Source organism: Limulus polyphemus, unplaced genomic scaffold (assembly GCF_000517525.1).
Source record: "Limulus polyphemus unplaced genomic scaffold, Limulus_polyphemus-2.1.2 Scaffold5591, whole genome shotgun sequence".
Classification (NCBI taxonomy): domain Eukaryota; kingdom Metazoa; phylum Arthropoda; class Merostomata; order Xiphosura; family Limulidae; genus Limulus; species Limulus polyphemus.
The window spans coordinates 41,784-59,048 of record NW_013671201.1 but is presented as its reverse complement, the minus strand read 5'-3'; the positions used below and the strand labels follow the sequence as shown (position 1 = coordinate 59,048).

At 33.1% G+C, this 17,265-nt stretch overlaps 1 protein-coding gene across 1 annotated transcript in view; it reads right to left on the bottom strand.

The window, feature by feature from the left end:
• LOC106472766 (39S ribosomal protein L12, mitochondrial-like) overlaps window positions 1–11,567 on the bottom strand; it is a 12,988-nt gene extending 1,421 nt beyond the window's left edge. The window contains exons 1-4 of the mRNA XM_013933423.2: window positions 11,383–11,567; window positions 8,992–9,181; window positions 3,693–3,773; window positions 2,142–2,273 (exon numbers count right to left, since the gene is read on the bottom strand). Of these exons, the coding sequence (XP_013788877.1) occupies window positions 2,142–2,273; window positions 3,693–3,773; window positions 8,992–9,181; window positions 11,383–11,468 (489 nt within the window). The 5' untranslated portion in view covers window positions 11,469–11,567. The remainder of the gene's footprint in view (window positions 1–2,141; window positions 2,274–3,692; window positions 3,774–8,991; window positions 9,182–11,382) is intronic.
• Between the last annotated feature and the right edge of the window lie 5,698 nt (window positions 11,568–17,265).

The window sequence follows — 17,265 nt, the reverse complement described above, 5'->3', positions numbered from 1 at the left end:
AAAACATGTTCATTGTGGTAAATGAAATAATAATTTGATCTAAGTAAGAGTTTTTTTTCTTCCCGATTTGTAAAAAAAAAACTTACGTGATAGAAAAAAATTAATATTATTTTCGAAATCTGTGTAGCTGAATTATAGAAAATACATTATTAAAACGAAAACACCTTTTATGAAGTTCAAATTAGCAGGCCTGTGTAATTATGCTAGTTAATCTTTACAGTCAAATGGTATACCCACTTTTCATAACTACGTACATCAGTCCTAATTTAACACTCGGCAATTATATAATACAATATCTAGTGTTAAAGTAAAATTTAAAAACAAGCATAGTTACGTATACATTGGTATACCCACTTTTCATAACTACGTACGTCAGTCATAATTCAACACTCGGCAATTACATAATACAATATCTAAAGTAAAATTTAAAAAGAAGCATAGTTACGTGTGTAAGAATGATTAAAAGAATCGTGGCAGAATATAAACTAAAGAATGTAGAATTCATTAAATGTTTATCAACACAATGACTCATATTTTTGGCTTAAAAAGAAAATACTAGAAACATCAACAATTTAAAAATAGTGTTAATACAAGTAGATTTGCATGAAATCTCCATTAAACCTATTCTGTAAAACTATACAATGTGAGTAAAGTCTGATACTTTATTATTACAGATGGTCTGAATTATAGCAACTCTTGTAACAAAACTACATAAAACATATGTAATGAAACACCTATTTAGAGTGACTATAAAATAAGAAACAACTTGAAAGGTTGTGTCACCTACCTTACTGAACATCGCGTCACCTACATTACTGAATATCGTGTCACCGACGTTACTGAGCTTCGTGTCACCTACGTTACTGAACATCGTGTCACCTACGTTACTGAACATCGTGTCACCTACGTTACTGAACATCGTGTCACCTACGTTACTGAACATCGTGTCACCTACATCACTGAACATCGTGTCACCTACATTACTGAACATCGTGTCACCTACATTACTGAACATCGTGTCACCTACATTACTGAACATCATGTCACCCACGTTACTGAACACCGTGTCACCCACGTTATTGAATATTGTGTCACCCACGTTATTGAATATTGTGTCACCCACGTTATTGAATATTGTGTCACCCACGTTATTGAATATTGTGTCACCCACGTTATTGAATATTGTGTCACCCACGTTATTGAATATTGTGTCACCTACGTTATTGAACATCGTGTCACCTATGTTACTGAACATCGTGTCACCTACGTTACTGAATATTGTGTCACCTACATTACTGAATATTGTGTCACCTACATTATTGAATATTGTGTCACCTACATTATTGAATATTGTGTCACCTACATTACTGAATATTATTGCAAAATATGGCAGATAAAATGAAAAGCTTTTTTTGCATATACAAAAAAAATACTGCTAGTAAATAAAAATATAAGATTGTGTTTAGAATATTTTATTAGTAGTATTCATTTTCATACTTTCTTGTTTGGTTTTATCAACTAATTCAGTTGTCTTTTACCAAACTTTTGGAAAGTATTGTATTATAGTTAATGTCAGGGGCAAATACACAATTATGAGCACATAACTCAATGATTTTCGAGGATATAATATTTAAATTTTAAAAAGTTATTAATGTCAAAAATACAACTCTTTACTGATAATGTGGTTTCAGTATTACTAGGAATTAAAACATTAGCTCTTCTGACCAGAAGTTTCAATGCTCTGTATATTTTTACCACCACATGTGTTTGAATGGGAGCTTCTAATAGAAAAAGATGTTTTAACAAATTTATCTTGGGGAAACTACAGCATTTGAATTCGTCACTGAACCTGCAAATTGTTTTAATAGAGTTGCAGTAAAGTTTGCCTTTTATGCAGTTCCTTAATGTCAATCCTTCCCTTACATACAAATATATAGACTTTTTGCACATGACATTCTGAGCATATTTTAAACTTCTTAGTTCCCAAAATAAATAAGGGTTTGGGTGCTATGAAACAGATAAAAGGACACCCCCCCCCCACCTGCCAAGTTTGACCCTGCTAGTTCGAAAACTGTGCAAAGTATTCATGGACTAACAAATTCACAGACGCACAAACTAAATTAACATAATCAACAACCTACCTGCACAAGATTCATTCCTTCTAAGATGTTTTTTATTTCTTTGATCAGAGCAACTTTCTTAGAATCATTGAATTTCACTAGTTTAACTTTAAAAGATGTTTGGGCCGTCTTAGGTGCTTCCTCCTCTTCTTCCTGAAGTAAAACAAAACAAGTACATCCAGCTCAAACAGATAAAAATGTGTTATGTAATCAATAGATGCAACAAACTGGCCAATTTTGTTAAATCCATTTTAAGAATTTCTTCCAAAAACTACACAACTTAACATATTCTATATATTACATTAACTTACACCAAATACCTCCATTTTAAGAATTTCTTCCAAAAACTACACAACTTAACATATTCTATATATTACATTAACTTACACCAAATACCTCCATTTTAAGAATTTCTTCCAAAAACTACACAACTTAACATATTCTATATATTACATTAACTTACACCAAATACCTACTTTGAAGTAATTATTCCTCGAACTAGATCTAAAACGACGAGATAATCACCAGTTCACCTGAAGTCCTATTTAGTTTTCATTCTCACAACTTCAAGTACGAGACATGTACGCAAAAATTATTAAAAAAACAGAAACAGACAGCAATTTCACATCAAATCAAGAACCAAAGCTGCTATAACAGGTTGTCATTTGAAAACATCTGATAGCTGAAGATGTTTCTAACACTGGTCACATTAACAAACCCCAAAGGCTCTACATATCAAGATCCTTTCCCAGCAAACAATCAACTAGATATCAATGATCTAAGAACACCTGTTAAATGTTATCAGACAACATCGCTACTTAAGAATAACAGAAATACAGTAGACACAGCGACAAGATGAAGATCGATGCAAAGAACACAAATAAATTAATAAAATTATTCCTAAGCCTAATGAAATCTTCCTTACATTTATATACTAACTCTCTAAATGCACGGACCTTAACAATAAAAATGCTCCGACATTTCAGCATGCATGAAGTTATATTACAGGTGTCTCTAAGCCTTTTAAGTTAATGTGAATTTGGTAAATTTTAGGAGTGAAAATGTTGTTCAATTTTAGGAATTTTAATAGGCAATACACACACACGATACATCCATAAAAATCATTTATAAAATAGCTCCAAATTTGAAATTCAACTTGTGTGACTTGCTAGTAATCAGAATGGTAGCAAATCTTTCGAGCACCTCAACTTCTGTTATCACACAAACTCAAAATGATGACTGAGTGGTTACTTTCAATTTTACTTTCTAAGATCATCAAGAAAACTTGTTTACCTCAATTCAACAGGTACGATTTATAGTATAATTTACAAGTTAAAGAGAAACACTAAAAAACCTTATCAGGTAGAAACTATAAGTAGGAAAACTAAATAACACTGACACAATCAGCATAGATGGAGACAGATTAAAGCAGATGCTTTTCTCCAGCATCTTTTACAAGCCAGTGGTGTTTTTCAAAATCACGATTCTCTATTGAGCTTTAGTATTTTTAATCAAATATTACCTCAATAAAAATTGGAATGGATCTCTTTATGAAACAGATTAGTCACAAACCTCTGCAGGGGCAGTTGCCACACCTCCCATTGGCATAGCTCCCATAGCCATAACAGGAGTATCCTGGATATTTAATGTTTTCTAGAAATAAAGAAAAAATTCGTAAGGTGCATTTGACAGAAAGCACATTCTAAGTGTATGCACAACATGGCCGCTGTTATAGGTAACTTTAAGAGCAAATAAAAACTTATAATTAGGTAAATACAATCTTGAAAAATAATATAAGTACACATGTGGAATTACAATGAGAACTAGAATTATTTCCAGTAGTTAACACGGTGGGATTTTCTAAATTAATTCTTTTAGTTTTGTTCTTTTTACAAAAAGGAATAATATCACTGCATAAAAACTACAAGTTAAACATGAAAAAAAGAAACCATGTTTTAATATTACAGTTTGCAATTGAAACTTACGCTAAAATTGAGGTAATAGTGTTACATTTGTATCGGATAAATAAGGAAGGATACAAATTTGTAAAATGTAGACCGTGGAGACATCTGTAGGGAGTGGTAAGCAGAATCATAATGATTAATAAACACCGTATAGTCAATCAGCAACAAGATTATTTAAGATTTAATTTTTGTTGAGGAGGGAGACAATTCAGAGGACCCTGAGAAGACCTTGGATATTTTATAAAGTGAAAATTCCATAAGATGTGGCCTAGCATTGGAATGTACCATATCTTTATAGCACAACAGTGAAAGAGTAAAACTGGTACTTTATTGTCAGATTCATCTAATTTTCTCAGTGGGTGGAAGGAGAGAATGGGACGTAATTGTATATTGTGACTTAAATACAGTAGCACATTCGTGGAATACAAATTTAAAATCAAAATGGTTTATTTTCGCTATACATTACAGTGAAGTCAGTTAAAATAAATATATGAAGGATCAAATATATTTAGGAATTAAACAGCACGCATTTTGTAGATCAATCTTGTGAAAGCTTAAAATCTTCACTGTTCATTGACACTCTCTCTTATGCAAATTTACTGACTTGCAAGCTTTAATATAATAGAAAAATAGGGCAGGATACGAATCTGTGTGTGTGTGTGTGTGTGTGTGTGTGTATATACACACACACACACATATTATATAGTAGATTCCTAGGCTTAAGGTACAGACAGAACTATGTTTAGAAGTTGAATCACAAGTTGCATTTATGTCTATTGTATGAAAAAAAATGTAAAATTGTCGTAAATATTATGTTATGGAAGTTGTTTTAATGATAAATATGTTTTTATACTCCAGTTATTAATTGTTTTAGAGTGTTTAAAATAGTTTTGCACTAGAAAATTTAGCCTAACAATTTTTATTTTTTTTTGCTGCTTTACGTACATTTAGTTAACCAGAATCATGAATTTTATTCTATCACAAAGCACTATCCAGTTAGCCATACATGTCTGCCGGTTCAGTGCTGCACCCTCAACACCCACTAGTCTTCTCTATGTTCTGCCCTGTGTCTAGCCCTCTAGATATAATCACGTTCCTCTCATCCTTGTCATCTCTTTCTCTACTGTGACTAATCTTCTCTATGTTTTGCCCTGTGTCTAGCCCTCTAAATCTACCCACATTCCTCTCATCCTTGTCATCTCTTTCTCTACTGTGACTAGTCTTCTCTATGTTCTGCCCCATGTATAGCCCTCTAGATAAAATCACGTTCCTCTCTTCCTTGTCATCTCTTTCTCTACTGTGACTAGTCTTCTCCATGTTTTGCCCCATGTATAGCCCTCTAGATATAATCACATTCCTCTCATCCTTGTCATCTCTCTTGTGCCAACCTATTTTTTGGCCTTGTCTCTTTCCATCTAATTGCCATCTCTCCATCATACTTGCTAACCTTTGTTCCTACATCCTCCATACATATTACGTCCAGGACCAACACCACTCCTCTGCCAGTTTATTCAATCTATTGTGCCCAGTAGTTTTTTGTATTTCTTCCGTTGTCATTCTCTGTTGACAACCTATTCCTGAAATCCATCTTCAGCACCTACGATCAAAACCATCTATCCTCTGTTCTGTCCCAAACAGTGCCACCGGTATTCATACACCATTATACGCTATGCTATTTGTCTTTTCGCTTACGCAGTACTTCGAGTTAGAAAACACTACTCCTGCTACTGTACCAACTGCTGTCTTACATATTTCGTCTTCAACTTTACTTCCCAAATACACAAAACTGTCGACTTTCTCCATCATTTCATTCCCAAGTTACAATCCATCCTCTACATCTTTCCTATTCTTCATAACTTCCATCATTTTATCTTAGCCCTGTTTACTTCAAGCCGAATATCTCGGCTTCACAACTGAACCTACTGAGAAGAGTGAATAGCATTGCGATATATTCTGCAAGCAGTATTGCATCATCTGCATACAATCAGCCTTGGATCACGTTGTCATCCACTCTTTCATCTTCTCGCTGGGCTTATTTGTCCACCAGAACAATTATAAACATACCTGGCAAAAGAATACATTTTTGTCTTATATCAATCTTCACATTAAACCAGACTATCTTTCTTCCTCTGATCTTCACACATACCCTCGCATCTTGACATCAACTTTGAACGAGTAGTACAGTTTTCGCCGTTAATTTCCCACTTATTAGTATTGGCCAAAGTCCTTCTTTCTTTCCATAAAAGACATGTGCTTATTTGAAGTCAACAAAGCAGATTATGTGCTAACTTGTATTTCTTTTCTAGCATCTGTCTAACTGTGGATATATCAGGCCAAAGCATCCTCTACCTGCTTCGAAACCACACTGGTTGTCTTTTATTCAGGCCACTACATCGAAAACTAACTACATCAAATAAAACTGTTATTTCAAATTCATTTTTGATTTACAAACTTAGAGTACAACAAAAAATTTTGTCTCTGATGAGAATTTTGTTCCTTTCCTTTGGATAGTAAAAAGAAATACTGTCAATTTTACCAACCACAATCTCAAAGCCACCAATTCTTTGCAACATGCTCACTACAAACTGAGACATGACACGTTAGGACATCATGCTCACTACAAAACTGAGGCATGACATGTTAGGACACGCTGCTTATTATCTGAGGCATTACACGTTAGGACATGCTGCTTACTAAACTGAGGCATGACAAGTTAGGACATGCTGCTTACTAAACTGAAGCATGACACGTTAGGACATGCTGTTTACTAAACTGAGGCATGACACATTAGGACATGCTGCTTACTAAACTGAAGCATGACATGTTAGGACATCATGCTCACAACAAAACTGATGCATGACATGTTAGGACACGCTGCTTATTATCTGAGGCATTACACGTTAGGACATGCTGCTTACTAAACTGAGGCATAACAAGTTAGGACATGCTGCTTACTAAACTGAAGCATGACATGTTAGGACATCATGCTCACAACAAAACTGAGGGCCTCAGTTTAGTAAGCAGCATGTCCTAACGTGTAATGCCTCAGATAATAAGCAGCGTGTCCTAACATGTCATGCCTCAGTTTTGTTGTGAGCATGATGTCCTAACATGTCATGCATGACACGTTAGGACATCATGTTTACTAAACTGAGGCATGACACGTTAGGACATCATGCTTACTAAACTGAGGCATGACACGTTAGGACATCATGCTTATTAAACTGAGGCATGACACGTTAGGACATCATGCTTATTAAACTGAGGCATGACATGTTAGGACATCATGCTTACTAAACTGAGGCATGACACGTTAGGACATCATGCTTATTAAACTGAGGCATGACATGTTAGGACATGCTGCTTCAAAGAGCTTGACAAAGTCTTTCATCAATATGTAAATATGCGTTTGGTTCCAAGACACAAAAGTGAATCATATGCTACAAACTGAATATATTCAACAGATATAAAAACCTGAAAAGAAATGTAATGACAAGTCTCTGACCTACGAGTACCTTCATTATAAACTCTGTGTTCACTTATTTATAAAGACAGAAAAAACTGACACTCAGTCCACACAACATTGTTTTACTTAAATATGTATAAAAAGCATTTTACTGCCAAATATTTGCAAAAAATTTGAAGTGTATCAACTTCATTTCAAAACACATATCAAGGATAGGAAATGGAAAATAAGATTATGTGGAAACATTCATCATAGCATATAACTTGTGACATTTTTTGTTTTTAAACTTGTTACTGCATGACAAGATTTAAGGGTGTTGCATCACCTGATATCGATAATATTTGAGACATTCTGCTCAGTTGCATTGGACATTTACTCAACATCAGACCAGGCTCTGCCCCCATCCTCACAAATTTTTATGGATTGGCACAAAAATCTGAACCCATGTTTTTCAAGTGGAATGAATGAATTTTTCATATTTCTGATATTTACATTAAACATTTAATTAACCAAATACTGATGTGAAATTCATAAATGTAGTTATAACTTAAATGTGAAAAAGATAATCACGGACTACGAAATTCTCAATGATCACACACACACATAAATTTTACCAAATTCATTCTAATTCCAACGTTACAAAACATATCCCTTGTTCTTATAATATTTGAGGGTGTTGGTATTTAATACTCATAATGTAGGTAAATAAGTATGTAGAAACATACACGGACTTTTCTCTACATTAAAATACCTTAATTGGCTAGCTTTCGGCCCTCTTACCGGACCCTTCATTGGGCAACGACAGTACTATTGTTGCTCGATAAAGGCTCCAGTAAGAGGGCCGAAAGCTTGCAAATAAGAGTATTTTGATGTAGAGAAAAGGCCATGTATACTTCTACTCATTTGAGGGTGTTGTTACTGATGCATTTGGAACAGCAAAATGAAATTCATCAAACCATATTAAAATATTTCATATCAGTCTCAAACCACAAAGAAACACATATTTAAAGGATTAAAGATTTATTAAGTAATAACGGTAATATAGGAACACACAAGGACATTTCAATACAACCTAAAAAAAATAAACTTCGAAATTAGTTAATAATCATGATTTATTATATTCAATTTACTTCCAACCAGCACTTAACAACAAAAATTAAATTCCCGCACGTTTGAGCTCACTTTTAAACTACAAAAGTTTGTAATTAATACATCTTATGTTCAAAATCTCTGTTATGTATAAAAAATTTATCAAAAATATATATAACAAAAAGGTTAGTGTAACAGAAATGAAAAGTACAAAATGGTTTTATAGAGTTTTCTTATCAACCTCCATTGTTAAGTTTTTCTCTTAATTACTCTGATAAGGATACTTTATTTCAGATGCACATATGTTTGTTAAATTTACATATCTCAAAATTAATTTTCACATCAAACTTACCTTAAGAAGTTCATTTAAGTCAGCAACTTCAATAAGAGTAAGTTGGGCTATATCCTCCACAATCTTTTGTATTTTTACTGGATACATTTTTTCAGCACCAGAAGCCTCTGGGTGTTTTAAAACTTCTGTACTACAGTATCTACATGAATGTACTGAAAATGAGACTTGAGGTAGCCTTGATACGTATTGCCTGGAAAATAAGGAAAAAGTACAACGTGATAGTTTAAATTTAGAGAAAAGTATATATATGGTTTATGTTACACTGGTCCATGCAGTATAATTATTTGGAAAAAAAACATTAAATATGCCTAAAAAATACCCTTTATTACCAATGTGGCAAATTTTGTTTTATGTATTTTCAAAGCTTGTTTCATACTGTAATTCGTCAGAAAAGATTTCTTATTTCCTACCTTCAAATCCCAGTAATAATTTATACATACAAAAAACTGGTGCTTAAACACCACCTGTAATTATTACAGAAAGTTATGTAATGTAAACTTAACAATAATGGATATCCATACACTGATGATAAAACCAACTAGTCTAAAATATTGTTTTAAAACATATTACTGGATTTAACACATTCACTGCCATGTACCCCACTGGTGGGTGACAACCGACTGTTAGTTATGAACCACATGACACACCAGTGGGTCACAAACATTTATGTTTCAAAGTCAAATATCTCTTCTGAAATGAGCTTGGGACATTGTGACTGCTCCTTGATACCTCTTGAATATTTAATTTTTTTATACTTAATTTATTATGTGGCAGCAAACGTGTTAACATGACAGCAAATTAAAAAAAAAAGAATGTTATTTACCAGTGTTAAATTTTAAAGTTAAATGATATTACATAAAAATATATTTACAACATGGAATATCAATGAAGATGAAGCAACAAGTATAGAACGGGGTATTAATGGCTTTAAAGTCATGATACATACTGTAAGTTTTATAAAAAACAAGAAAATGTTTACAATGAATGAAGTAAATGTTTAATAGGGTAAACAAAAACACAAATATATGATCAACTTATTTATCAGCTCAAAGTTTGATAGAAGAGAATCAACACAATGGGTTAGTTGAACAACAGACTTTCTATACTGCTCTCAAATGGTTTGAGTGGCCTTTTAGAGTAAATTGTACAGGGTTTTCAAATAGAATAATAATCTTAATTCAGTTCATTATGGCATCATATCATGTTCCGTGAAACAAATGAATCAAATAAATGGGAGATGATAAAAATATTAAATTTACCATTTTGACAATATGAGAAAATATCAGAAAACAACATATAAAACAAATTTGAGAGACTAATCGTTCACAAAAGAAAAGTTTCAATAAATGTACGGAATCTTGATACTCAAGAAATTACTCCTCTTTAGTCTCATGTTACCATCTGAAGATAACACGAGACTGGAAAGGTACATGGATGTATGGAAACTAGTTTTTTTCAATATCAAGACTCATGAGAATTTGTTCCACTTACTGTGAACATACATAATCTACCTTTAACAATGACACAATATCTAATTTTATTAATTTTTCCAATTAAGGCTTAGTAGTAATCATATTTCTCTGTTAAAATACGGCCTTAACTTTGTCGTTACTTCTAATCCCTTACCAACATTTGAAATCATAACAAACATTCAAAAAATTGCATCAAAGCTAAACAAAATAAAGCTGTAAAATTAAAATTAAGAATCCATGTAAGGCTGAAAGGTATCTTCTTCAGGAGAAGCCGATATTCTTATGAAACACATTCCCCCAAAATAAATCACTTTATTATCCTTATAAATGGTTGTTTGAAAATTTATACTATTACTATTTCTAGTACTAGCAGAAGTTGAGCAAGTACTTACTTAGTCACTTTTCTTGAAAGCTGAATACTCACTGACTAAACATACTGTTAGTGTGAACATGGTGTGAATACAAAGCACGTTCACACCAACAATATGTTTGATACTTTTCACTACAGTATGATATAGGGCCAGCTTATCTCTCTTTGGTTAACTAGTGTTTATGGTTACTGATGAGGAGTGGAATTCTCTGAAACTAGTATAACCCAATAACACCGATGATCAAAGTGTAGATTGAACTGGACTTCCTTTGAACTTAGACTTTGAGATTAAACAATTTTCAGAAAACCGAGTTTATTTATTTATTACTCACTGACTAGCCTAGTAGTAGTAATAATAGTAGTATTATAAATAGCAATATATTACTACTCGTAATTACGAATTACAATGACATTAATAATAATAACAACAGTACTCGTAGTACTAATAATACTAAATTATTTAAATACCACTACTACTAGTAGTAATTTACTATTTACGGTGAATTACACCCTACAACAAGTACAATATAAAAATGAACTAAGACTCACTTGTTTTGCCGTAATGGTCGATTGATAATTGTTAAATAGAAAGAACTTCGTGGAAAACCGAATAATTTACTTATACCACTATTCATTTTCACAAATTTTAGCTTTGTAACTAACTTTCTTTTTTACCTTGCATATATCAAAAGTTAGGCCTAACGTTAGATAGTAATATCTTTGGTTAACGCACGCTTCTAGTTGGTCATATACACTGCTGCCACATGGTGACAAAATATTTATGTATTTCTTGAGCTAATATAATTTGTGTGAGTGTTTGTGGAAAATATTGCCTAAAGTAAGATTGATATATTTTATATTGTTAGAGCGAAGATGTTTCAAAAGTTCTAACGGACTGAAACAAAACGCCACTACAACCAGATCACGAACAAAAACAATGTATTAAACTGTAACAATAACAGAAATTCAAAATAAATCGTTCGAACAAAACAAAACACAGTAAGTAAATGCGAGCCTGGCCAAAACCTAATATAAACGTCAATAAACAATACATTATAGATATAAATGTTATGAATTTGAATAAATAAAGGTATTAGGCAAAGGAACAAGAAGAAGAATGTAATTCTGAAAAAAAAATACATATTCCAAATTAAACTACTTCTCAAAATCAATAACAATATCGAACAACAACCAGCAATAATTCGCTCTAACTATATATCGTGAACTTGCTCGTTTAAGATCAAGGAAGGTTATTTATTTAGTGATTAAACCATAAAGTTACATCTCATTTCACTGGCTAATTTACGTAATCTTTCACAGCATTAATATCTGTATGTCACCGCTAGGGGAAGGTTGTATTAGTATCATAATACGATCTCGCAGATGAGTTAAATGATCGAAGGAATAGTAAACAAAACCATAACCTAAGATAAGTCATAACAAAACAAAAGTAGAAAGCTCTCATTATTATGAGGAAAGATGTTGAAGTTTTTGGAATATCCTATTTATATATGTTTAAGGACATGATTAACATTTCTCTTTGTAATAGTTTGTATTAATTACTAAACGGATAAGTTGATATTATAACTACAAGATTAGTAAATAATATTTGTATTAAAATATTAAATTACTCTGTACAACTTTGTAGTGTAAGTATTACAAACATTATATTAGGCTTAACAAGTGTAATTTAGCTCATTGGCAAGTTATAAAACATGCATTTTACATTGTACTATTATACGTATATATCATTTACAGGATAGTTAGTTGTAACTTCTTAGTTGAAAGATAAATTTAATTTCCTTAAAATGTTTAATGAGAAGATAATATAATGGTAAATCTATATAGATATAATATTAATAGTATTGTATGTTGCATGTCTATGTAACTACTTCGCAGGGTGTGAATGGATCTTCATTAGGCCTATGCGTGGGTACACACAAATTTTCAGTTTTGCATTCTGCAGTTTTTATGGACATTTTTGACAATTACATTTTGACAAGAGAAGCAACTTTTACTGTCCTAATATAACCTTCATTAATCATGAATTTACATAAGTTCCGTTCAGGGGAAGGGTACTCCAACTAGTAGTATAATATATTAGGCTTAATTGTATTGTCAGTAGGCTATTTGTAGTTTGGTACTCCAACTAGTAGTATAATATATTAGGCTTAATTGTATTGTCAGTAGGCTATTTGTAGTTTGGTACTCCAACTAGTAGTATAATGTATTAGGCTTAATTGTATTGTCAGTAGGCTATTTGTAGTTTGGAGTTGATTATTTCTTTCCATGCTACAATTCTTAACAGTATCGTAGGTGTGAAGTGCTTACAGTTTGTAAAATGAGATAGGTGGAAGGAGCGGGTTTTATATGGGAATTCCGTACTGGCAATGCAGTCTTAGCTTAAAAGAAGCTAGTTGTGAATATGTGAAACTTGCAGATTGGAGGAGACATTTGAGGTTATCCTACATACATTAGAAGTTACAGATAAAGAGAAAAATAAACTGTATGAAATGTCAGCAGGACTTCAAGAGGAATTTGTAAACTATACAGTGGTTAATATAATGAGTTTCAAGGAGTAAGAAGTAGTACTAATAGGGTTAGATGTAGTGGATATATTATAATGAAAAAAGTTCGGCCTTTAGCTTGTGCAGATGAAGAACTAGAGGAAGGAAAGAAAACAAAAGGGGTGGGGGTGAAAACATAGGAGGTTATAGTTTTAGGTAGTAGTTTCGTAATGTGTTTCTCACACCTCCAAATTTTTTTTTTTTTTTGGTAGATGAGTATCCGGGAGTAGGACTAGGGTCCTAGTCCGGACACCGCGTGAGCATGTTTTGGTGTGACGGGGATTCGAACCCGCGACCCGCAAATTGCGAGTCGAGTGCCCTAACCACCTGACCATGCCGGGCCACATAGTTTTAGGTGATCCTTTTGTACAGCACGTAGGGTAAATATTAAAATATGGCGAAGAATTAGTTTGTTTGTTTGTTTGTAATTAAGCACAAAGCTACACAATGGGCTATCTGTGCTCTGCCCACCACGGGTATCGAAACCTGTATTCTAGCGTTGTAAGTCCGCAGACATACCGCTGTGCCACTGGAGGGCTAAGAGAAGAATTAGACTGTGCTGTCTAGGTACAGGGTTGGAGGATGTAACTGACAGAGCATGTATAATATAAATTATAATGAAGGATGCCAGAAGTGATGCAGTCTTTGTAGTGCAAATTACGACTAATTATGTAGGGAAAAGTAGGTCAGAGGAACTAATTGATAGGTAAAAGGGAGTGATAAAGAAAAGAGCCATATATACATATATATAATTCTGTCAGGGATACTGACATCATAATCCTGACATTTGTGATTTTTGAATAGCCGCGAGTCTGATGTTAATGATTTAAAAGAAATCTTCACACAAATGATATTCGAATCCCATCACTGAATATGCTTGACCATTCGACCGTATGAGTATTATATTGTGAAGGTCAATCCTACTATTACTTGGTAAAGAGTAGCCCAAGAGTTGATGGTGGGGTGATCTTGATTAGTTGTCTTTCCTCTATCTAGTTTATCTGAATTAAAGCGCAGCCAACCCTCGAGTAGCTTTGCGCGAAATTCAACAAACAAACAAACCAACTAGGCCATGTGTTATGTCATCCGTAATTTGTCCTCTGGTTGGTCAACGGTAAGTTTACGAACTTACAATGCTAAAATCTAGGTTTTGATTCCCCTCGGTCGACAGAGCGCAGATAGCTCATTGTACAGATTTGCACTGAAACAAGAACAACATCTGTGACTTATTGTGCAACATTTGTAATGCAAACTTCATAAGGAACACTGGATGCTACCTCCTTTTTCAATTTTCGTTAAACTTCTTGGCAGATCTAAAACAGTAAATAGTGAATGAAAAGAAGCTTTTATTACTAAAGGCCATAATTTCAAAATTATCAGAGATAAAGGTTACCATTATTGGCAGCCTTCCAAAATGCATGACATCAAAGATTTAATTTGAAATCTATAAACTGAAAACGTATTGAAACTTAGGACTTTTCTTTACTTAAAAACAAGTATTTGTGCATCAAAACGACCATATTTATTTAAACCTCCGACGAGTGTGTATAAAAACGTAAACCTGTGACCTTTATAAAATCATTTTTGTAAAGTATTTCATATGCGACTTGCATGTGTGTATATATATATATATGTGTGTGTGTGTATCTGTCGCGGGTTCGAATCCCCATCCCACCAAACACGTTTGCCCTCTCAGCCGTGGGGGCGTTATAATGTGACGGTCAATCTCACTATTCGTTGGTAGTGGGTGGTGATGACTAGCTACATTTCCTCTAGTGTTTCACTGCTAAACTAGGGACGGCAAGCTGCAATATAGCCCTCGTGGAGCTTTGCGCGAAATTCAAAACAAACAAACAAATTATAAAAAAGTTTACACAAATTCCAAGACTATTGTTATGAAGTTATCCATATCGCTTTATGTAGCTATCTCTTCATCTATAAACGTGTCTATTCTTTATATATATATATGTATTTTTCTCATATATTTCTCATTCTTGTCCTTCTGAAGTATGCAAGAGAAATATTACAAAATACACCTGCAATTAAACTTGAATTTTGTTATTTTTGTTAGGTCCAATAAACTCCATTTGGTTTCTGATAAAACTCGGGCATATATTAAACATACCGGTTTAGTAATTAATTAATCTAAATGTTTTGGACAATACATAATTCTAGCATTTTTTACTTTTACTTTTTTAACTTTAAATCATTCCGCACCCTCAGGTGACTAGGGCGTCCATCATTGTCCACTAATTTTGTTTTTTTTCGGTTTTGAGCACGTCAGTTTAGGTTTCTGGTTTAACTTGTTTCTCTGTTGTTTTGCATAATTTTTCTTTCTTTAAGTCGATCTCAAAATTATATAGTTAACAATATCATTAATAGATGCCGCTGTATCCTTTTGTAAGCTGCCAATAGGGATATAACACTCCATATTACAAGAGAGAGAAATAAAAATAAGAAAAAAGATTTGCTAAAAATGTCAAACGACAGATTAAACTGCGTAACATCTTTATTCCTTAAAATATGCTTTTGTTATATGACGTTTCGAAGAGGACGCTATCTTAAAATCCACCTCACTACCACATTTTCATATAATGATTTGCTATTTTTACTGGATTTAAAACGTGAAACTTTGGAACAAAATCTCTTAAGTGAAAGCACAAATGATAAAGAACGAACTCATCGAACACAAAAAAAATTAAAATATTTCAATTCTTATGAACGTTTGGGTGGCACAGCGGGTGGCCTGAGGACTTACAACACTAGAAACTGGGTCTAAATACCCGTGGTGATCAGATAACAGATAACCCATTGTGTAGCTTTATGCTTATCTTCAAACAAACTACTAACGTTTGGCCAGTTTTGTTTCTCATACTCTCTACCAATGGTGTTTTATAATTAAGTTATATGAATAGCTGCTACGTATTCGGTAGTTTAACTGTAAAGGGTTTTAATTATACGTTATTAAATGTGAGGCAGTCTTGACTTTCTGAAGTTAAAAGAAAAACAAGTGATAATTTTTGCGTATAATTTTACAAACTTGAAATAAATATCAAACATGCTCGCGCCCAAATTTCTGAAATAAGATACTATGATCACGTAAAACCTTTAAAAAAGTGTAGTTATATATTAGCTCATTAAGAAATGTAAGCTATTAGTCTCGGTTAGTATCAAAGTTCTACTAGGTTTAGCGTTATTCTAGGATTACGCGTTAGAAAAATAAAACATTTTCAGCATTTTATTAAAAGAAAAAAAAATTACGGTAGCTGGACTGTTGATATTGAGTACACAGACATGTAGTTATGCTGCTTAATTAACAACTTAATGCTGCTTAATTAACAACCCCAGAAAAGTAATGTCCACAAAGCATTTTCTGTGGAACTACAGTGTACTTAATATTAACATCGGATCAAAGCAAATTACCTACTACACAGATCAAGAATAGCAATTAACGCAGTAACGAACATAGCTGATGTAACTTACTGTGCTGGCGTTCTTACATATAATTGTTATAATGTACTGTTTCGTCAGTTGGGCACCACTGCTATTAGCAACCATTCAGAACTTGCTAAGGATGCTGTTCCTAGTGCTTTGAAATTTATAATGTTTCTACCTACCAGGAAGACCGTGTTCAAATTTAAAAATTATCCATACTGTGCTATAACGCATATATATATATATATTTAAAGCATGACTAGATAAAAATATCTGTGTTCAAAACATACTTGTTTAATGCCAAAATATATTTGATGTTGAAACATATTCAGAGGGACTGGACTTGGCTTAGCAGTTAGTGTGCTCGGACTGTGGTTTCAAGGGTTCATAATTCGCGGCAAGTTGCAGCGAAAACGCGCACCATACTTTG